The following is a 24,026-nucleotide window of genomic DNA, read 5'->3' as shown; positions in this document are numbered from 1 at the left end:
GCTAAGAACAGGAAACTGAGTCTACAGTTCGCACAGGCTCACCAAAATTGTACAATAGAAGACTGGAAAAACGTTGCCTATTCTGATGAGGCTCCATTTCTGCTGTGACATTCAGATGGTAGAGTCAGAATTTGGTGTAAACAGCATGAAAGCATGGATACATCTTGTATGAACGATTCATGCTGGTGGTGGTGGTGTAACGGTGTAGGGGGGGGGGGGGGTATTTTCTTGGTACACTTTGGGCCCCTTACATGTCTGTCTGTCAGTCACCATGTGTGATGTGTTCACTAGTTAGTTTCCTGATGGATGTGATGTCTTGCCAGCTCTGATGGCCTGGACAGAGATCAGTACACAGACACACACACACACACACACACAGACACACACACACATACACACACACACACACACACACACACACACACACACACACACACACACGTCATGTTAGTTCGGCTCTCCCACAGTAATTTCCTTTTTGTTTCGCTGTGATGGAAGCTTTACGCTTCATTAACTCTGTAAACCTGTCTGTGGAAATGCCTAGATATCTCACTTACTGCCAACAACTGACCCCTCTCTCTCTCGCTGTATTTTTCTCTCTTTAGAGGTCATTATCTCCTCGCTCTATTTCCCCTCCTCCATCCCCAGAGGTAAGTTGTGTAGTACATATCTGTCTGTGAGGTTAAAATTACAAATAAGTCATATACAGCCTAATATCTGTCAACTGAATGGCAGGTTTATTAGCTGTTTATATTTTATCAGCACTCTTGCTATGAGGCTTGTCTAATCAGATTAGAGGACCGGAAGTAACTGTTGTGTAATGAAAACAGGGTGGTTCACAAATAACATAGACATTTAGGTTACAAATTATGTACACTACTGTTCAAAAGTTTGGAGTCGTGAGATTTTCAAATGCTTTTGAAAGAAGTCTCTTATTTTCACCAAGGCTTTTTTTCCATTTATTTAATAAATACAGTACTATTATTAAATAGTATTACAATTTTTTTTTTTAAAACTTCCTTTTTTAATATATTTAAAATGTTATTTATTCCTATGATGGCAAAGCTGAATTTTCAGCAGCCATTAATCCAGTCTTCAGTGTCACATGAAATCATTCTAATATTCTGCTTAAGAAACAGTTCTTATTTTTATCAATGATGAAAAATGTTTTTGCTGTTTAATATTTTTGTGGAAAGGGTAATACTTTTTTCAGGATTATTTAATAAATAGAAAGTAATAATAAGTGCATGTACTATATTTGAAGAAATCCTTTAACATTTTAAATGTCTTTACTGATACTTTTGATCAATTTAATGTCCTTTCTGAATAAAAGTATTAATTTATTTTAAAGAATATTAAAATAATAAAAAGTATAAAAAATCTTAATGGCCCCACATATTTGAATGATTGTGTAAATGTAGAACTTAATTGATTCATTTAAATAGTCTTATAATAGTTTTGTGACAAATTAATTTGTACATTTTTTAAAGTATCAATTAATGTGAGTTCAAATATACTGTATATAATAATTATCCAAAAATTAGAAAAATGCTATTTTAAATAGCTTTAGTTGGAATTCAGACTGCAAGACACCACTGCCACCACTTGGCATGTAGATTCAATAGAAGTAAAATTTTTAATAATTGTATTATTACCTTATTATTTTTTATTATTACCTTTTTGACAGAATTTTAATATACTCAAGATGTTCCTAAATACGGATATCACACATATAATTCAAACAAAATATGAAATGAAATCGTTTTTTTTTTTTAAACACAGTTGATAACATCAGATTTGTTTTTTTTTTAAACTCATTATTGAAGCAATAAACCACCAGTGGCCATGCGGGAGATATTTGACCATGTTCAAAGATCATACTATTTTATGATCTGCTTTAGAATCTCTCTCCATGATTCTTAATCTCACAGTCCTTCTATGTGTAATTGTAGAACAGTCTATCTAAGGACGTTCGGGATTGGTCAGAGCCGAAGTCATCGGGCAGCTCTTCTCCTGCCTCAACGCAGCTGAGTAAAAGCATCACCATCAGCACAAAAGTCCCACATCAGCAACAGCACTTCCACAGGCCAGGTTCAGTACTACAGCCCCTCACAAACATACCAATGAAACCTCAGGGAACATCACACACTAAAATTAAACAACCGTCATTTTTCCTTCCAGACAACAGAAGCAACATGTTCAAGAAGCCGCCTATATATAAACAAGGTATGAAATATCAGTTCTACTCTTATGTCAGATTCAATGTTAATGATTTTCTTGAGCATATTGAGTATATGTATGTGTATTTGAATGGATGTAGATGTCTCATCAGCTGTTCCGCACTCTAAACACATGGAGGATTTAATCATCGAGTCATCGAAGTTTCCTGCCGCCCAGCCTCCAGACCCCAACCAGCCCTCTAAGATAGAGACAGAATACTGGCCGTGTCCACCCTCACTAGCTGTTATAGGTAATACACTCTCACGCTATCTCATTTTTTTGGTTCTCTTAAGGAATTGTAGGCGAAACACCAACTGCAGTTCAGTTAGCCCTATAAAGCTTACTGTATTATATTTGATATGAAAAATTTCTACGGCCTCTAAATTATCAACGTGATCAAAATGTTTTACGCAATCTTCTACATGCCTTCTGTCTACATATTGATATTTTAGAACACTAACAGTACATGCAAATGTAAGTAGTATTTGGTATTGGGACAGTTTTAATATTTGGGTAGTATTCGTTCATCTACTCATTCTTACAGTCTTCATCCCATATTCTTGTGTTTGTGGAACAGAGACGGAGCGGAGAAAGAATGTGGCATCCAAGACAGCTGAGGGAGAGGAGGGTGAGGAGGATGATAAGTATGATGACAATGATCTGTCTGAAGACATGTGGAGACTTCGGAAAATGCAGAAGCAAGAGCTCAACAAGGTGTAAAATTATCTGTAAAATTTTCTTATTCAAAGAAATACAGTGTCTGTTCTTTTTTTTACCTTTTCAGGCCTGCAGTTTTACAGTTAAACTTTTTTAAATGGCTTTTTTCTAATTCTTTTCTTATTTTTTTTTATAAATATATACTTTGGTTCTGCAAGTGTGAATTAAATCAATTAAAACAATTCAATGTAAATCAGCAAAACAAAAAAGTCAACAAAGACATTTATAAGGTTTTATAGAAAATCTATTTAAAATAAATGCTGTTCTTTTTAACTTTAACTTTCCATTTGATCAAAGAATCCTGAAAAAATGTATCACATTTTGATTTTCCACAAAAACATAAAGTTGCACAACAGGTTTCGACATTGCGAATAATAATAAGTTAGCGTATTAGAATAATTTCTGAAGGATCGTGTGACACTGAAGACTGCTGAAAATTAAGCTTTGCCATCACAGGAATAAATTACATTTTAAATTATGTTAAAGTAAAAAATATTTCATTTAAATTGTAATAATATTTTATTATATTGCTGTTTATACTGAGCATAAGAGTATACTGAGCATAATAGAATTAAAAATATTAAAAAGTCTTACTGACCGCAAAAGTTTGAAAAGGTAGTATCGTACATCCAGTCTTTATGTCCTATTTGTATATTTAAAAGAATATTTCACACTACAAACTCATCAAAAAGGTAATTCAAAATTGAGGGAATCTTTAAAATTAATAGTGACCAGCCACACCACCTAAAATACACACCTTATACACTCATTTAAATTTTAACTTTCTTTCCTGTATTGACAATTCCCTATCAGTTGCTCACGTTCGACGTAACATCGACGTGACAACCTAATTGTTATCACTTCAGGGAGCCCTATCATCTTCAAGTGTCTACAGAACAAGTCAATGAACGTTGGCGTGCATGAATCGGCCCGCGCCGCGGGTATAAACAGGAAGCGGGCGCACGCACTCATTGTCTTTCACTTCGGAGCCGAGCTTCTGTTTGACTTCAGAGTTCTGCAAGACTGCTATTACGTTGAAGACTCTTCAAAAGACTCTTGCTTCCAGTGTTGGTGTGACAGCGCGATCAGCAGTGGCAGCAAGCATTTGTGTGTGTCAGTTCCGGTGGGCATTTTTTTGTTTTCACTAAAAGAGCAACACAAGCGTGATCCCTGCGTCCTTTTCAGGATGTCATTCCGCTTGTCATTCTGGATGCAGTCGTACCCTGGCACCAGCAGACGGCCACAATAGTTGCCTCTCATGTTTGGGCATTCAGCACGCTGAGGCAGCTTTTGTGAATAGTTCATGTTCCCATTGCGGGAATATGACTATGGCAGCGCTTAAATCGAGACTCACTTACCTCAAGGGAGATGCAGTCCCCTCACCTATGCCCTGATCTAGTGTCTATTCTGGACCTCAGAATAGACCTACTTCTGTGCATGACATGGGTGATCTTAGGATTACCGTGAGGGCTTCCCCGCCGAGGCTATCTCCGTAGGCCCCTCACGCCTCACAAGCGCTGCCGCCGACGGAGCCTTGCGAAAAGAGCGTGCTGGTCCTTCTCATGGAAAAGCAGTCGTGTCTTTTTGAGCTCCTCCTGACGACCAGATGTCGGTTGCCGTATCGGAGTTTCAGTCCTCATCCTGTGGAGATGAGGATTCGGCTGCGTTGCTCCCTTCGGGGAGTGTACCCCGAGTCCGATCCAGAATGGGCGCCTATGCTTTCCTGGGCCACAAGAAGGTTGGGCTTGTGTGGAACCCTCCACCACGTCCCGAACCTTCTCGGTTGGACGATTTGTTTCTCGGGGTGGGCCGTGCTGGTTCTCAGTGTGCCGCCCCGGTACCTTTCTTTCCGGAGGTGCATGAGGAACTTACTAGGAAGTGGACGACACCGTATAGTGCCAGAAGCCGTCCTAGTGGCTCCTCTTCCCTCACCACCCTCGACGGCGGGGCAGCTAAGGGGTATGTAGATATCCCACCAGTAGGGCTGTGCAATTAATCGAATTTTGATTTCAATTTCGATTTTGGCTCCCAACGATCTCCAAAATAGTACAATCGAGTAAAAACGATTATTTTGTCATGTTATTTTGTCTTGTGTTCTGAATGACTCGCGCACACGCACATCCGCCCCTCCCAAAGCCATAAACACTCTCAGCCTATACAGTCATAAACTGCAAGCACAATAAACTTCACAATAACAATTGGCTAATTTAATATAGACTGGAGTGAGACCAGACGTCCTTTGAGCTGTCGCGATCTCTTTCTGCTCGATCCCTGTAGCGCCTCAGTTCAAGCGAACAGCAGCAAGCGCACGTGACCTGATCATCTGTTCCGCTTTACAGCACGAAACAAATCGAGAATGAACACAGGGAGCGACATTAAATGTCTCTGATTGTCCGGGAAAAGGGGATTTTTAAGTTTCAAGTGAAATAAGAGTTTTACTTGCCCGACCGATCAAAACGCGAGATAATTTTGATCTTGTACAGTCAGTGTAAACAAAGATTGGTAATGGATAGTTTCTGGAAGCTGCGTTGCCTTTGTGAGAGAGATATTAGTGGACAAATCAAAACAAATCAGCCTAACAGCTCACTCAAAAACTCACAGAAGAAACATACTGAGGTAGAAATGTTGAGTTTTTTTTTATTTATAATAGGCTATATGATAGTTAAGTAACATAACACGACCAAGGGCTGTTCTATAATATCACAATTGCAAATGTTACACTGAATTTATAGTTTTATAAACAAGTAGCCTAGTTTATATGTAGTAACTTACATTTTAGACGTAATATTGACTGGTTATGTTCTATTTCACAGACGAAAATAGTTACAAAAGAAAAGCATCACTAAGCGCTGTGTTTTGTTACTGTATGATTCATTTGAACGAATCGTTTTAATGAATGACTCAATGATTCATTTATTAAGACGGTCACTTGTCGCCACTTATTGATTTATTGATTAAAGCCAAAGGCATCATTGATTTTATTTTTTATTTAATTATTAGTTTAAACATTAATCTCATAATATTTTTACAGTTGTAATTTTGCAGTGTAAATTAATTTAATGGATAACAGCCCTTTTTATTAAAACTGAATTTGATCAAATGTAAGAATTTGACATAAAACATATATTTAGTAAGGTTTAATAAATTGTCCTTTATAAAGGCAAATAACGCCCTTGTCACGGTTCGTAAATTCATTGTTCCTTCTTGTCTCGTGTAGTTGTTGTTATGTGTGTGGGCGTGTGTTTTGTGGGCGTGACGGCTCGTTCCACTTGATCAGCGATCAGCTGATCAATCTCCTCTCCAGCTGCATCCTATCTGCTCTCCCATAAATACTCACCGCATTCTTCTCTCATTGTCAGATCGTTGTTTGATGTCTCGTTCGTGTTTGGTCCTGTTCCAGTCGTCCTTGCTGTGTTGCGGTTGTTCCTGTCTTGGTCTCGTTTCCTGTTCCCGTTTGGATTACTCACTCTTCCTCACTTCTACACCCTGCACTTGGACTCTGACCATCTTGTCCCTGCGTCACCAAACGAACTTGAGACTGTTCATGATTATTCCTCATTAAACGAGTTACTTGCACTTTTGCTTCTGCCTCATTCATCATGACAGAACGATCTGACCGTCAAATGGAAGCAGCGAGTAGTTCGTCGGCGTTGGAGGACTTTGTCAACACCAGCATTAGACGCATGGACAACCAGGAAAGAGGTCTTAACGACACTACTCGGGCCGTGCAAGCTTTGGTGACGCAGGTGTCCGAGCTCACCCAGCAACTACAACTTCTGCGAGCTCCCACTGCGCCGCCCACACCGGCCGTTTCCCCCACACCCCCGGAGAACGTTCCACAGGCGGAGCCCCGTCTGCCTATACCACAGTCCTATGCTGGTGAGCCTAATTTTTGCAGAGCATTTTTGAATCGGTGTTCTATGCATTTTTCATTGCAGCCCAGGACCTTTGTCAACGAACAGGCTAAGGTAGCCTTTGTGCTCACGCTGCTCACGGGGAAGGCAGCGTTATGGGGGACGGCGGTGTGGGAGAACCAAGATCCCTGCTGCACCTCGTTCCAGACACTCGCCGCCGAAATGAAGAGGGTGTTCGACAGAGCCATCGCCGGAAAGGAGGCAGCTCGCATGCTCACCGAACTCAAGCAGGGCGAGAAATCGGTATCGGAATATTCTATCGAATTTAGAACCCTGGCGGCTGAGTATCGGTGGAACGAGGAGGCGCAGTGGGACGTATTCCTGCATGGGTTGGCTGACCGCGTCCAGAAGGAGATTTATGCCCTGGACCTCCCCACTTCATTGAATGCCTTGGTGGACCTGGCCCTCCGAGTTGATGCACGCCTGACCAGAGTGGAACGGTGGAGACTGCCCAGCAGATCTCTAGAGGGTGCCGAGAGTCAGCGGTCCAGTGGCGGGGACGCGGTCAGCCCCGTCTACGATCACGAACCCATGCAGGTCGGGCGAGCTCGGCTTTCTCGGGAGGAGAAGGAAAGGCGGAGATCCCAAGGGCTTTGTCTGTACTGTGGAGCCTCGGGCCATTTCGCCTATAACTGCCCAGTAAAAGGCACAGCCCGGCAGTAAGTATGAGGCTACTGTCGGGTGGGATCTCCGCTGCGAAGACCTCATCTACATCTACACTCCTCCCGGGAAGACTAAGATGGTCTACTCACGATCACAATTGTCAAGCACTGGTGGACTCGGGAGCCGAAGGTTATTTTATGGACCGTTCGTTTGCACAGAGGTTTCAAGTTCCTATTTTTCCACTCACACACAAGATAGCAGTCCACGCACTCAACGGCCAAGATCTACCCACCATTTCTCTCATCACCGGACCCATCACGCTTATTACATCTGGCAATCACTCGGAAACTATTTCATTTTATGTATTGGACTCCCCTCTTGCACCCATCGTACTTGGACACCCATGGCTAATCAAACACAATCCGAAAATAGACTGGCAGCAGAGAGCAGTATTGGAGTGGAGCAGTAAATGTCATGAGTCCTGTCTTGTGTCTGCTTGTTCGTCTGTTTCTGTTTCTGTCTTTCAGGAGGAGGCAATGGATTTATCTAACGTGCCCACGGAGTATCTAGACCTGAAGGAAGTGTTCAGTAAGTCTCGTGCAGCTTCTCTTCCTCCGCATCGTCCCTATGACTGTGCCATAGATTTACTGTCAGGTAAGTCTCCGCCTAAAGGCAAACTTTATTCGCTCTCTGTACCAGAGAGGGAGGCTATGGAGAAATATATTTCTGATTCTCTAGCAACGGGGTTCATCCGTCCTTCCTCATCTCCGGCGGGGGCGGGGTTCTTTTTTGTAAAGAAGAAGGATGGATCCCTGCGACCTTGAATTGACTATCGGGGGCTGAACAACATCACGGTAAAGAATACTTATCCTTTGCCGTTGATGTCTTCAGCTTTCGAGAGGTTGCAGGGAGCGTCGGTCTTTACTAAATTGGACTTACGTAACGCTTATCGTTTGGTCCGCATCAGGGAGGGGGATGAATGGAAGACTGCTTCTAACACCCCCAGGGGTCATTTTGAATATTTGGTTATGCCGTTCGGGCTGTCCAACTCCCCAGCAGTCTTCCAGGCACTCGTCAACGACGTGCTGCGAGATATGGTTGATCAGTTCATATATGTTTACCTGGATGACATATTGATTTTTTCGTCTTCTCTCCAGGAACACGTGCAGCACGTTCGGCGAGTGCTTCAGAGGTTGCTAGAGAATGGGCTTTTTGTCAAGGCGGAGAAATGCGATTTTCATGCACAGTCTGTTCCTTTCCTAGGATACATTGTGTCGACTGAGGGTATACGTATGGATCCTGAGAAGGTTAAGGCTGTGGTGGATTGGCCAAGTCCAGATTCCCGTAAGGCCCTACTGAGGTTTCTGGGGTTTGCCAATTTTTACCGACGGTTTATTCGCAACTTCAGCCAACTAGCCTCGCCTCTGACCGCTTTGACCTCCCCCAGAACGACGTTCAGGTGGTCAGATGCAGCGGAAGCTGCGTTTGCCAAACTCAAAGGCCGTTTTATTTCAGCCCCCATTCTCGTTTCCCCTGATACTTCACGTCAGTTCGTGGTGGAGGTCGACACGTCAGAGGTGGGGGTAGGTGCAGTGATTTCCCAACGTTCTCCCACAGACGACAGAATGCATCCATGCGCGTTTTTTTCCCATCGTTTATCTCCTGCCGAACGCAACTATGACATTGGTAATAGAGAGTTGTTGTCAGTCAAGTTAGCGTTGGAGGAATGGCGTCACTGGTTAGAAGGGTCGGGGGTACCTTTTATCGTTTGGACCGATCACAAGAATCTGGAATACATTAAGACTGCCAAAAGATTGAACTCCAGGCAGGCTCGGTGGGCACTTTTTTTCGGACGTTTTGACTTTACTCTCTCGTACCGCCCAGGTTCCAAAAACGTTAAACCTGATTCTTTGTCACGCATTTTTGATCATTCCGAGCGCCCGTCTACTCCCGAGTGTATTTTACCTGAGACTCTGTTTGTCTCCACTCTAGTATGGGAGGTCGAATCGAAGGTCAGGAAGGCCTTAGAAGGGGTAACGCCTCCGCCCGGTTGCCCACCGAACCGTTTGTTCGTACCGGAGGGATTACGGTCTGACGTCATTCAGTGGGGGCATTGTTCCAACGTGGCTTGTCATCCAGGAGTCAGTCGAACCAAGTTTTTGGTCAAGCAACGATTCTGGTGGCCACTTATGGCTCAGGATGTTCACGATTTTGTTTTGGCTTGCTCAGTTTGTGCCATTGGTAAGACTTCCAATCGTCCTCCTGATGGGTTACTTCAACCGCTGCCAGTCCCTTCGAGACCCTGGTCCCACATTGCGCTAGATTTTGTAACCGCCCTCCCACCCTCTCGAGGGAACACGGTAGTTTTGACCGTGGTGGACCGGTTCTCGAAGGCGGCCCATTTCATTCCCTTGCCCAAATTACCCTCAGCCAAGGAGACAGCGTTGACCGTCGTGGATCACGTCTTTCGCTTACATGGCCTCCCGACAGACGTGGTCTCCGACAGAGGACCCCAGTTTGTGTCAAGATTTTGGCGAGAATTTTGTAAGTTATTGGGGGCGACTGTCAGTCTGTCCTCTGGGTTTCATCCCCAGAGCAATGGTCAAACTGAGAGCCAACCAAGATTTAGAGAGAACATTACGATGTTTGGTCTCTAAGAATCCTTCCTCTCGTGGAGCCAACAACTGTCTATGGTGGAGTACGCCCACAATTCATTACCAGTGTCATCTACGGGCCTGTCTCCGTTTGAGTGTAGTGTAGGTTACCAGCCACCTATATTCCCTAGTCTGGAATCCGAAGTCGCGGTCCCCTCCGCCCACGCCTTCGTCCAGAGGTGTCATCACACTTGGACTAGAGCCCGAGAGACTCTACTCCAAGTGGGAGCACGCACCAAGGCCAAAGCCGATCGCCACCGGTCTAGGCCTCCCGCATACGTCGTTGGTCAAAAAGTGTGGCTTTCTACCAAAAACATTCCTCTCCGATCCGTCTTTAATAAACTTGCTCCCAAATTTATCGGCCCGTTCACTGTCACCAAGATCATTAGCCCGGTGGCAGTCCGCCTCAAACTCCCTCCAGTGTACAGGAGGATACATTCCGTCTTTCATGTGTCAAAAATAAAACCCATGTTTCGTTCTCATATTAATCCGCCAGTCCCGGTTCCCCCACCGCCGCGACTCGTAGAAGGGGAACCCACATATTCGGTTAATCGTATTCTGGACTCGAGACGGAGGGGACGCGGATTCCAGTATTTGGTGGACTGGGAAGGTTACAGTCCGGAGGAGAGAAGTTGGGTTCCTGCTAGAGACATTTTGGATCACTCTCTTATCGATGATTACAATCGACAGGTAAGGGAGTCTGGGAACGCCGGGAGGCGTTCCTAGGAGGGGGGGTACTGTCACGGTTCGTAAATTCATTGTTCCTTCTTGTCTCGTGTAGTTGTTGTTATGTGTGTGGGCGTGTGTTTTGTGGGCGTGACGGCTCGTTCCACTTGATCAGCGATCAGCTGATCAATCTCCTCTCCAGCTGCATCCTATCTGCTCTCCCATAAATACTCACCGCATTCTTCTCTCATTGTCAGATCGTTGTTTGATGTCTCGTTCGTGTTTGGTCCTGTTCCAGTCGTCCTTGCTGTGTTGCGGTTGTTCCTGTCTTGGTCTCGTTTCCTGTTCCCGTTTGGATTACTCACTCTTCGTCACTTCTACACCCTGCACTTGGACTCTGACCATCTTGTCCCTGCGTCACCAAACGAACTTGAGACTGTTCATGATTATTCCTCATTAAACGAGTTACTTGCACTTTTGCTTCTGCCTCATTCATCATGACAGCCCTGGTGACCCTCTACAACAAATTACTATGTAAACATGTCACTTTTTTCACCACTTGTGAGTTTGCAGGTCTGTTTAACCCTCTGGGGACTAAGCTCTTTTTGGTCCGTTTTCTCTATTTTTACATTTGGGCTTATAAACTATATGTAATGGAGATGGAACACTATGTGTTTGGTATCTATGGATTCAGAAGACCCTAAGCTAACATAAGCACGCATGTAATATGTTTATAAGGGAAGTATGAGTGAAAATGTACAATAAACTAGAGAATTTCAACTAGAAATTCGATTTTTGGCATTTATTTCTGAAAATCACATATCACACAACAATAGTGAACAGTTTTTGAACAAAAAATATATTTGTCAAAGCCTTTGCTTGACATACATGTGTAATTGTTAAATAAAATGTGTTAAGAACAACGAAAATTTTAACTTTATTTACAAATAGTCCCAGGCGTTTTTCTTAGGAATGCTTAGAATTTTCTAAGCAATGCTTTCTCCTCGTCACTCTCCAGTAATTGTTCCAGAGCTTGTTCCACCATAAATCGTTTACTGCTTGCCATCATAAAAGTGCTAAAACAATAAATAATGCTATAATTGTATGTATATATATATTATAATTGTTCTGTCTCTCTCTCATATCTCTGTGCGCTCTCGCTCCGTACAGCCTTGTTTATACTCGATGCGTCCGTTCGCTTTCTGTCGTCTCTGCCACTCAACGCTGTTTGCGTAATAGTATATAGTACCACCCCTTGCAAGGCTACAGAGTCCTCCGATTTGCTAGAATACGTCATGGTAACCTTCCTCTGATTGGGTAAGAAAAATATTCCTCCATCGGCAATTTTTCCATTGGTTGTTGCTCGTGAATCTGCCAAACAACATCAATTTCATTGGCCTTTGACATAGTGGTATTGCGCAACAAGGAAGTGTGTATACAAGCCGGGTAAGTTTGTTATCACTGTTTTCAGCGGAATCTGAGGAAGACGTTAAAAAAGACCGCACCTCTCTATCATTAATAGTTTTTAAGATAATTACACATTTGTAAAAGTATGTCATTTTGGGCGGTACCGCCCAATCCGTCCCCAGAGGGTTAATATTTCAAAAATTACAATAAATGTTAAAATTTAGATTTTTTTAAGAATTGTTGAAAGGGGTCTTTTAATAAATGCAACATGTTCCCAAAGTCATGTGAAATAATCGCGTTACATAATCGTGATTTCAATACTGACCAAAATAATCGTGATTATGATTTTTTCCATAGTCGAGCAGCTCTACCCACCAGTGGAGCGTACTGTTGAGATGCATCTGTGTCCAGCATCTGGTTACTCTTGGCGGGGTAATCCACACCTCTCGTGCAAGGCTTGTTTTTGTTTTTGTAAAAAGGTTTTTGTCCAGTCTTTTGGCAAAGGCTTATAAAGCTTGAGGACAGGCTGCTTTCCGCCCTCCATGCCATGTCGTTCTTGCAGGTCCATCAGGCCCAGGCGCTCATAAACATGAACGAGGGTGGTTCTGACCCAGAGCTCCTCTGGAAGCTTTGTGTCGAGCTCTGTATGGCAACTGACCTCGTTCTCCGGGCAACGAAGGAAATCGCACGTTCTGTTGGTCAGGCGATGTCCACCCTGGTGATGGCGATGACACCGGTAAGTATCGGTTCCTGGATGTCCATCTATCCCAGGTTGGATTGTTTGGCGACGTGGTCAAGAGCTTTGCCCAGCAGTTCTCGCAGCAGCCATCATTCAGGCCTCAGCGTGGAACAAGCCGCAGGAAGTCGACCCTGCCTGTCAAGGCCGCTGCCAGACCAAGACGCAAGCGGAGGTTCAAACAACCCTGAGACGGGCGACCCAGAGGTGGATCAAGTTGCTCTTCAGGAGATGGTGAATGCGCTGCTCCTTCCCCCTTCCCAGAATCTTTTGTTTCCTTTTCTTTTTGTTCCCACAATTTGAATAAAAGAGCAATTTCTGAAACCTCTGGGTCCCTCGAGGGCGCGCTTGGTGGTCGACGACGCTATGCCTTGTCACCCTCAAGCCCCTCTTTCATTGCTAGCGAGCAGCAATGGCTGTGTCCCGGACGCACTCTGCCCCTCGACGGAAGCAGGTATGTGTTGCACCACACATTCAGACCCCACTTCGGGCCGATATGTCGTCTGAGTCAGGTCCCTGCATTCCGCCGCACTGCCCCACCGTGGGTACGTCTGTGGTACCGTTGGTCCCGCTTGCTCGGTGTCTGGGAGCTTCGCTTACGCTTCCCAGCCCATCTCGCTGGCTCATCCGTACTATCAGACTCGGCTATGCGATTCAATTCCCAACAATCCCTGTGCTCAGGGAAAGTTATTGCTGTCCTACTGGTGAAAGAAGCGATCGAGCCGGTCCCTCCAGCCAATATGAAGACCGGTTTCTACAGCCCATACTTCAATGTACCCAAGAAAGGTGGTGGGTTACGGCCAATCATGGATCTGTGTGTCTTGAACCAGTCCCTTCACAGGCTGCCGTTCAAGATGTTTACGCAGAAACGCATTTTCAAATGCATCCGTCCCCAAGATTGGTTTGCAGCGATCGACCTGAAGGACGCATACTTTCATGTCTCGATTCTCCCTCGACACAGACCGTTTCTTCGCTTTGCGTTCGAGGGACGGGCATATCAGTACAAAGTCTTACCCAACAGCAGTTGAACTCCCTCTACGCAGATCTTCCTCCCCAGCCAGTTGGGGGTCTGAGAGTCTTGGGTAGGGTACTGGATGTGGCAGCAACCGTAGCGTTTTCCATAGGGATCTCAATTACGTCGTCACGTCGACGTTACGCCGAACGTCAGCGACTGATAGGGAACATCTCGGTTACTAATGTAACCTTCATTTCCTGAAGGAAGGAATGGGAGACGTAACGTCCCATCGCCACGGTTGTTGACCATTGCTGTACGGCCGTCACGATCTTGGATCATCAGTGAATAACAATGAGTATGTACGCCTGCTTCCTGTTTATACCCGCGCTGCGGGCTGCATAACGCGATTCACACACACACCAACGTTCATTGGCTCATTCTGTAGACACTCGAAGATGATAGGGCTCCCTGAATTGATCCCAATTACGTTGTCACATTGACGTTACATCTCCCGTTCCCTCTTTCAGGGAACGAGGGTTACATTAGTAACCGAGACGTTCTTCTTAAACTGTATTTTCTTTGGAAACTGAGGCTAAAAGATTATTGGGTTGGTTCTTATTTGTAAGATCTTTTGTCTGAGTCGACCTTCAAGTAAAAGCCATAGTTGGTTTCAAATGAAGGAGAAATCTTTAGGGATTCTTGCATTTCCTGTCGAAACAGGGAAGCATGCTGATCAATTCAGTCTCTCAGCCTGAGTATATTGTTTCAGTTTCCATCTCACCCCCCAAACTCCCTCTTCATCTCTTACTCTCTCTCTCTTTGTCACAGATTCAGTCTAATCTAGGAAAATTGATACTAAAGGAGGAGATCGAGAGATCGGCCCCTGTCCACAGGAAAACGCGGTCTCTGCCCGACAGGACACCCATGCATCTGGGTATATTTGAATGTGTGTATATGTGTGGGTGGTCCTTATTTCCCTCTTATTTCTTTATTGGGACAAAATGTCCCGGCAAAGATAGGCAATATGTGAAGTCCTTGCGGGGATATTTTTTGTTCCCCATGAGGAAAACAGCTTATATATCACAAAAATCACAAGTGATATTTTTGAAAATGTAAAAATGCAGAAGAAAGTTGGGTAAGTGGGGAGGTGTATGGTTAGGGTTAGGGGATAGAATATTCTGTTTGTACAGTATAAACATCATTGTGACAATGGAATATACACATAAAACATGAATACCCAGTGTGTGTGTGTGTGTGTGTGTGTGTGTGTGTGTGTGTGTGTGTGTGTGTGTGTGTGTGTGTGTGTGTGTGTGTGTGTGTGTGTGTGTGTGTGTGTGTGTGTGTGTGTTGTGTGCGTCACAAAACTGACACTTAAGGAAGAACGGAACAATGATACGTAGAGATAAGCAGCATTACTAACAGCAGTTGTTGTATCCGGTGGAAATCTGAGTCAGTTTTTCCAACTGCAGTCAGAGCTTATGCATGACAAATCAATGATCTGAATCAGATTAGAGTTTATAGGTCTCTATGGGAAAGGTCAGAGTCTAGAGAACTCTTTTCGGACAATTTCATTATTGCATTACATTCTGAATTCTGTCACTGAAAATGGTTGTGATTCCAGTTAAAAGGTTGACCTTGTAGTGACCTCTTCTGGTTGAAGAATGTACTGCAGCCACATGATACACATCCCTACTGGAAAAACATGTTGGCTTCAGTAACAATACTTTTTATATGAGTATTTGGATGCTATTTGTGCCAGTACATTAACATGTTTCTTCTTTTCTTTTACACAGCCTCCAAATCCCCCTCATTTCCTTACTACACTAAGACTGGGCTTACTAGAGTGAGTACTGTAAAGCTGCTTTGAAACAATCTATATTGTTAAAAGTGCTATATAAATGAAGGTGACTTGACTTGACTTGACGTGAGAAAATAAAATCTGATTTGATATGTCAGCTTTAATTAATTACCATTAAGGAACCATCCTTCATTACACTGATATAATTAGTCTTCTGTTTATGTGTTACAGCTGCAGTCTGCTGAATTCTCCTCTTCAAACAGTGATAAAGGGAGTCTAAGTAAGTTTTGGGATTATGATATTTCTATTCTATTCTTTTATAAGAGTAAAAAATAGTCTTTTTTCATGTTTATTTACACTTCAATCAGAGTGCCAGTATCAAGAGGCATAATTATATTTTATTATATTATATTATATTATATTATATTATATTATATTATATTATATTATATTATATTATATTATATTGTATTATATTATAAATCGTTGAGAAATTTTATTGCCAGAATTGAGACTTATATTTCCATTCTATTCTAAATAGCAGAGCATTTTTTCCCAGAATTACGAGCACTGGTTTCTATATATTTTATTATTATTTATTTATTTTATTATGTATTATTATTTTAATATTATAATTTATCCAATATATTATATTAAGAGTCATCATTTTATTCTGTTTTAAATAGTAGAATCATTTTTATCATATTTATTTACACTTTAATTAAAGTGCATGGAGTCATTATTCGATTCTATCTTGTTGTATTCTATTCTGCTTTGTTCTAATCTATTCTCAACTTTTTAAAAAGAAATATAAATAAAACTGAATTGAATAGGAGAGATATTTGTCATGTTTTTTACCTCTTGCTCATTGTATTATCATCTCTCTCTCTCTCTCTCTCTCTCTCTCTCTCTCTCTCTCTCTCTCTCTCTCTCTCTTTACAGATTTCCAGGTATGTAAACATTTTCATTAAAAAGTGTAAATAAATGTATATTCTTAACAGCTAAAAAAGACCAAATTACAGGTTAAGTTAGTTCATTTAGCAGACATTTTTATTTAAGCCAGCTTGAAATAAGGAAAACTGCAATACAAGCTGTTCATTGTAAATTGACAATAGCAGTATCAGCATTTCTGATATTTTGAAAGATTTTAGTGAGTCAAGCTTCGCAACCTTCAGTCTCAGCCGAATTTTTTATTTTATTTTTATTGCACAAATCACAGTTGTTGTTATGATAGGCTTACAGTGATCTTCTCTCTTTTATAGAATGGAGATACCCAAAACAGAAGGATAGACAGAGGGAATTCACTCCCTAGTATGCTGGAACAAAAGGTAAAATTGCCAACTAATCAAGAGTGTTTGGTATTCATCAGAGCTCTTGTACGTATTGTTGCTAAGTGACTGCTTGCTCATGGTCAAAGTTCATTAATTATGTGTTTGCACTATTTATGTGTTTTCGTTTTGCAGATTTACCCACATGAGATGCTCATTGTGACCCACAGAGGCAGAAACAAATTCCCACCTGGTGTAGACAGGACAAGATTGGAGGTAAACATTGTTTTTGCTCATTATTCAACCTCATTATTTAACTGTACTGTTAGGAACAAAGGTTGACCATTGAACCTCTCTCTCCAGAGGTACCTGTCAACTGAGGAATTCCAAAATGTCTTTGGAATGTCCATTGAGGAATTTGACCGGCTCTCCCTTTGGAAGAGGAACGACCTGAAAAAGAAAGTCTCTCTCTTCTAATAGTGGAGAAATGTGTTCTTTTACAAACACTGTCACACATCTGCACTTCCACTTGTGAAAACAGTACAAGCGGTGCAAGTTAAGGAAAGATGAGGAATGTGATATAAGGAATGTGATTATGGAGCCAGCAAAAAAAATCAGTTATCCTTATCGTTTGATAAGCCCCATATCTGATTGCAGCTAACAATCATGTCTGAGTCATTGATGTTGCCTCTTTTTCTAGTTGCAGCTACTATGTCAGGACTTCACTGAGGTTACTCTTTGTGTGCTTTATAAAGCTGAAATGATACACACAGACATGAAAGCTAGCAGTACACATGAAGCTGATATAAATCGCACTAGTTATTTGAGTAGACCAAATTCAGAAGTTCAGATAGACCAGCAGGAACCTGTGAGTTTCATTCACTATAAAGTCACTGCCACACTTTTCAGCCTTTATGTGCTAAGCGTGAATTACCAAACCTTCAGAATATGGGTCAGTGACATAACGCTCATTTTGCCCCCCAAATGTATTAATTTAGTAAAATACATAAAAAATTTGATTCATACATGCAGTGACTCCTCTTCTATGATGAGCATGTGGAGCATACAGTAAAAATGTCAGGGTGATACAACTGTACCTATATAATGAAGTAAAATTAAAAGAATGAATTACTTAACATGAAAACCTGAAGAAGTTTTGCATAATCTTTTATTATTATTTATTAGAAAGATATCCAATTTTTAAACAAAACTGCTTTACTGTTTATCAATATTTAAAAAACTTTTGTCTGCTAAATTAAAGTCCAACCACCATGCAGGAAAAAACGTCCCGGGTTACGTATGTAACCCTAGTTCCCCGAAGGGACGGACGCTGCGTGAAATCGCAGTGGGAACGCCCTCAGCGTGACGCGTCTGAAGCATGAATGAAATCAGTCAATGGAGAGAACGAGCGTACGGCGAGTGACGTCATCGACCAGGAAGCTATAAATATCCCCTGAGTACACAATACGCCAGCTTAAAAGTTACTGAAGCAGCGACCCAAGGGGATGCCGAGAGTATGGCAGGACACGCAGCGTCCGTCCCTTCGGGGAACTAGGGTTACATACGTAACCCGGGACGTTCCCCTTCAGGGACTACCGCTGCGTGAAATCGCAGTGGGAACGCAATACCCACATCCCCATACGACCAAATCCCCGTCGTGTGTCATTAGGAGACACAAACCGACGAGAGAACCTGAGCCCCGGGAGTGGAGCTAAGATCGAGGGAATAAAATCTAACGAAAGTGTGCGGTGAGGACCAGCCTGCCGCATCACAAACGTCCTGAAGAGAAGCTCCTGAAAGAAGAGCTGTAGAAGCAGCCATACTCCGGGTGGAATGAGCCCTTACAGCCAAAGGTGAAGGCTGATGGGCCAAACCATAAGCAAGTGGGATGGCCTCGACCACCCACTTGCTCATCCTTTTTCTAGATGCAGGACACCCTTTCTTAGGTGACCCAAACAGACGAACAGTTGTTCCGATCTCCTCCACAGGGCAGCTCTGTGGACGTAAGCATCAAAACCCAAACTGGGCACAGCAAATTAATTTTCTCCTGGTCTGACGTCAGAAAAGGCGGAGGACAGAAAACCTGCAGAACTATAGGTCTAACTGAAACAGTTGGAACCTTAGGAACATAACCTGGTCTCGGAAAGAGAAAGGCCTTAACCAACAAGGAGCAAATTCCAGGCACGAGGGAGCCACCGAAAGTGCTTGAATATCTCCAATTCTTTTTAGAGATGAGATAGCGAGAAGAAGGATAGTCTTTAGAGTAAGAAACTTTTCCGAAACTTCCTCGATGGGCTCGAAAGGAGCAAGGGAGAGACCTTCTAAGATGATGGCCAGATCCCAAGCTGGTACCCTCGTGCGAACTGCAGGCCTCAGCCTCAAGGTGACACGAAGGAAGCTAGACATAAGTGGGTGTTTCCCGAGGGAACCTCCACTTGAAGGGGTGTGGTAAGCAGCTAAGGCCGCCACATACACCTTCAGTGTGGAGTGGGATAACCCTGTGGAGAGACGGTCCTGCAGGAAATCCAGGACTGTACCAACCGGGCAGTTAACTGGGTCCTGCTGGCGCTCTCCACACCAAGAGGTGAAAAGTTTCCACCTCGCGGCATATAACTTCCTCGTGGAGGGAGCTCTGGATCGGAGGATGGTCTCAACGACCTCAGCCGAGAGACCAGAATCTATGAGCTGGGCCCCCTCAGAGGCCAAGCCCACAGCCTCCATGGCTCTAGACGGGGGTGAAGGATCGACCCACTCGCCTGAGAGAGCAGATCTCTCCTGATCGGTATCTCTAGGGGAGAGCCGTTGAGGAGAGACACTAGGTCCGCAAACCATACCCGGGCCGACCAGAACGGGGCTATTAGCAGGAGACTGAGCCCGTCCCGGCGAACCCTCTCCAGAACTCCTGGGAGCAGAGCGATCGGGGGAAAAGCGTACAAGCGTGACCTCGGCAACGGATGTACCATCGCATCCAACCCCAGCGGGGCTGGATGGCTGAGAGAGAACCACAGCGGGCAGTGTGATGTTTCTCGAGAAGCAAATAGGTCTACCTCGGCTAGACCGAAATGTTTCCATAGGAGTTCCACCACCTCGGGGTGAAGACTCCATTCCCCGGGCCTCGGCCCCTGTCTTGACAGGATGTCTGCCCCCTGATTTAAATACCCCGGGAGATAAAAGCTCTCAGAGAAAGAATTTTCCCCTGGGACCATAGAAGGATCTGACATGCCAGTTTGTAAAGCGGGCGAGAACGCAAACCCCCCTGATGGTTGATATAAGAAACCACCGATGTGTTGTCTGTCTGGACAAGAACATGGTGGCCCCTTAGGTCTGGGAGGAAGTGTTTCAGAGCCTGAAACACCGCCAACATCTCTAGGCAGTTTAAGTGCCACAGACGATGATGGTCCTCCCACAGACCCTGAGCCGGGCGACCATCCATGATCGCCCCCCAACCCGTGAGAGAGGCATCTGTCATTAGCATAACGCGACGACAAGGAGCTCCTAACACAGGGCCTTGGGACAGAAACCAAGGATCTTTCCACATGATCAGGGCGTGATGACACCGTCGCAAACTCACGATCATGCGAAGGGGATTTCCCCTCGGGGAGAATCCCTTGGTCCTGAGCCACCACTGTAACAGTCTCATGTGCAAGAGGCCAAGAGGTATCACGTTGGACGCAGCTGCCATGAGACCTAGCAGTCTCTGGAACTGTATTACAGTGGATGACTGGCCTAGCTTGACCTGATCTACTGCAGCGAGAATCAAAGCAATACGAGCAGGTGACAATCGTGCCTGCATCGTCGTTGAATCCCACACTACACCTAGAAAAGTGGTTCTCTGTAATGGAGAAAGAACACTCTTTTTGGCGTTGAGCCTCAGCCCCAGTCACTTGATATGAGCAAGAACGACATCTCGGTGCCGAACCGCCTGTTGTTCCGATTGAGCTAGAATCAAGCAATCGTCTATATAGTACAGAAAGCGGATGCCCTGTAACCTCAGCGGGGCTATAGCAGCACCCGTACACTTCGTGAATGTTCGGGGTGACAGTGCTAGGCCGAACGGAAGAACCCGATATTGGTACGCTTCGCCCCCGAAAGCGAACCTCAGGAACTTCCTGTGTTGAGGGAGGATAGATACATGGAAGTAAACGTCCTTTAGATCTATCATGACAAACCAGTCCTCGGATCTGATTTGAACATCCCCAGTGACAGACACAGCGCCCTGTAACGTACTGGCAGGGAACAGCTGGTCTGGGCACTCCACAACCCTCCTCGGAGGGGGCGAGCGTCCCTCGGGAAATCGCTCGCCGAGTCTCTCTACGCCCTGTGAAGGCAGGGTTAGTAGAGCAGACCCCTGAGGGCATCGGAAAAGACAGGGCACTGTGTTCTTGTGCAGTGAACTCAGGTCTTTCACGATAGGGACCACCCTCAGAATCCTGACGTTCAGCACGTCAGGATTTTTTTTTTTTTGATGAAGTAGTATCCTAACTCCCTGCTGGGTGGGGGACCCATTCCGCCAGGAACTCTACTAAGGGAACCAGCCTCTCGAGGCTGGCCTCTGGATGAACATCCCGAGTGACAGACACAGCGCCCTGTAACATACTGGCAGGAAACAGCTGGTCTGAGCACTCCACAACCCTCCTTGGAGGGGGCGAGCGTCCCTCGGGAAATCGCTCGCCGAGTCTCTCTACGCCCTGTATAGGCAGGGTTAGTAGAACAGACCCCTGAGGGCATCGAGAAAGACAGGGCACCGTGTTTTTGTGCGGTGAACTCAAGTTTTTCCCGATGGGGACCACCCTCAGAGTCCTGACGTTCAGCCCGTCAGGACTTTTTCGACGCGGCTTTTCTGGCGACAATGACTGTCCTCAGATCAGTCCTGCCCCGAGAAGGCCGCGCCGGAGAGCGCCCCGCCTCGTCCCTCCAGTTTCTCTGTAGGGGGGCACGAGACGTGACACTCCGCTTCTGCTGTGCTCTTTTGGAAGACGAACTCGACGAAAGACTTTGCTCTGGTTGAACATTCTGCGTGACAGACACAGTGCCCTGTAACGGCGCACCGGCAGGGAACGACTGGTCTGAACACACTAGAACCCTCCTTAGAGGCGGCGAGCGTCCCTCGGGAAAGCCCTCGCCAGACCCTTCTACGCCCTGTTTCGGCAGGGTTAGTAGGACGGGCCCCTGAGGGCGCCGGGAGAGACAGGGCACCCTTAAGGGAGGTGAACGCAAGTCTCTCTCGGCGGGGACCCCCCTCAGATTTCCTTTGAGCAGGTCGGCCTGAAAAGCCTGCATAAAAGTCATCGTATGCAAACATGCAGCCGCCTGCCGAGCCACCGAGTAAGCCTTCCCCACCAGCACAGAGGTATATATATTTATTTATTTATTTTTTGTGGAAGAGCCGGTGCTTTAAGTGAAGACGATGAAGCAGGAGAGAGATAGCTCGCGAGCGTCTCCTCCGCCTACAGTATCGTCACATAACCAGCAGATTTAGCACCAACAATGTTACCATAAGCATTGGACTGATTTGTGTAAATTCAGCTTGAAACCGGTCTAACCCAGGTCTTTGAAACCTCAGCATGAAGATCTGGGAAGAACGGTAAGCACCGGCTAGAAGGTTGAGGTCGTGCAGACAGAAATCTATCATCTAGATTGCTTTTAATTCTAGAAACCTGTCTATCAGCTGGCCACTCGATACTGTTATTTTTTTATTTTTATTTTTTAGCTTTTCAACAGCCCGAGATAATGCATCCATCAAACCTTCTTCATTTGCAGTATAATGTGATAAACTAGTTTTCTCTGATGCAAAACTTTCGACATCCAGCTCCTCAGAACTGGAAAATCTCAATTCAACATAATCATGTGCCTCCACCCGGGCAGAAGTAACCGCCGCAGCGCGTGCTTCCAGAGCCGGGTGAGAGGCACTAGATCTCGTCGGAGATAGCTGAGATAGGGCGGAGCCCGTCTCAACGTCGCCAGCGAGATCCATCTGCGAGCCCCAAGACAAGCGCCGCCGCTCTGCCTCAACAGAAGCGGGACCCGAGCCTCGGGGAGCTCGCAGCAAATCACTCACATCGAAGAGCGATCGCCGCGAGCGCAGAGTTCTCAAGGGAAAACGCTCGCAATGCTGACAATCGACTCCCTCGAGAGCCCATTGCTGCACTCCCAAATAAGCCACACTTAGCTCGTGTGAATCCCCACCCGTGATGTACCGAGTACAGGGGGGAACACACTTATTATACTGCTCGCTCATATTGTTTTTTTTATATAAAATATATATAGTGAAAACTCCTGACAAAACAGACAAACACAATCGACAGATTCAGACACACACAGAGCTGCTGAAGTAACTAAAGCTGGCGTATTGTGTACTCAGGGGATATTTATAGCTTCCTGGTCGATGACGTCACTCGCCGTACGCTCATTCTCTCCATTGACTGATTTCATTCATGCTTCAGACGCGTCACGCTGAGGGCGTTCCCACTGCGATTTCACGCAGCGGTAGTCCCTGAAGGGGAACTTAAAACAGGAAATGATATTATAGAGGTTGATAAGGTTCTTAAAATTTGAAATAATATGACCTTTGTATGATGCAGTAAGGTTAGTTTAGGTTGTAAAATGTCATGTGGTGCGACTTCCCAAAATCGTCATTATATTTATGAATGAATAAATCATGATATTTCTATAATTAATTTAATATTAGTAATATATTATTAATTATTAATATTTGTAAGAAATATGACATTTTTAGTCAATAAATTTACATTAAACATTTTTAAAAGCCATATAAAAACCATGTATCAAAAACCATTTACCATACCATTTATTATACTTTATAGTCTTATTTGTCATTGACCCATGCTTTTTTTAAAGTGTCTGAATATTTGAATTAATCAAAGCAGCTATTGTTGATAGTTCAGAAATTAGTACAGTTTATACTAGGGACTAGAGATGCACATATTGCACACCCTCATTTTTTACACCTTAACACAAACAATATAATACCTTAATACCAGTGCAAATACCAGCGGTACGATATACACATATAGCAACAATTCCCATGGCAACAGCGAATGATACAGAGTGAGAGTTTGCTGTTCCAA

The 24,026-nt window shown here is 44.3% G+C and overlaps 1 protein-coding gene across 1 annotated transcript in view; it reads left to right on the top strand.

Annotated features, from left to right (window-relative positions):
- The window catches only part of LOC143732639 (dematin-like), an 87,787-nt gene extending 69,570 nt beyond the window's left edge, over window positions 1-18,217 (top strand). The window contains exons 6-17 of the mRNA XM_077223918.1: window positions 606-650; window positions 1,953-2,091; window positions 2,182-2,226; window positions 2,321-2,470; window positions 2,798-2,934; window positions 14,701-14,806; window positions 15,666-15,715; window positions 15,902-15,950; window positions 16,613-16,620; window positions 16,933-16,998; window positions 17,134-17,214; window positions 17,302-18,217. Of these exons, the coding sequence (XP_077080033.1) occupies window positions 606-650; window positions 1,953-2,091; window positions 2,182-2,226; window positions 2,321-2,470; window positions 2,798-2,934; window positions 14,701-14,806; window positions 15,666-15,715; window positions 15,902-15,950; window positions 16,613-16,620; window positions 16,933-16,998; window positions 17,134-17,214; window positions 17,302-17,415 (990 nt within the window). The 3' untranslated portion in view covers window positions 17,416-18,217. The remainder of the gene's footprint in view (window positions 1-605; window positions 651-1,952; window positions 2,092-2,181; window positions 2,227-2,320; window positions 2,471-2,797; window positions 2,935-14,700; window positions 14,807-15,665; window positions 15,716-15,901; window positions 15,951-16,612; window positions 16,621-16,932; window positions 16,999-17,133; window positions 17,215-17,301) is intronic.
- Window positions 18,218-24,026: the final 5,809 nt, after the last annotated feature.

The sequence above is a fragment of the Siphateles boraxobius genome, unplaced genomic scaffold (assembly GCF_051911475.1).
Source record: "Siphateles boraxobius isolate OS27281-9 unplaced genomic scaffold, OSU_SipBor_1 9, whole genome shotgun sequence".
In the NCBI taxonomy this organism is placed as follows: domain Eukaryota; kingdom Metazoa; phylum Chordata; class Actinopteri; order Cypriniformes; family Leuciscidae; genus Siphateles; species Siphateles boraxobius.
This window is presented reverse-complemented; position numbering and strand designations above follow the sequence as displayed.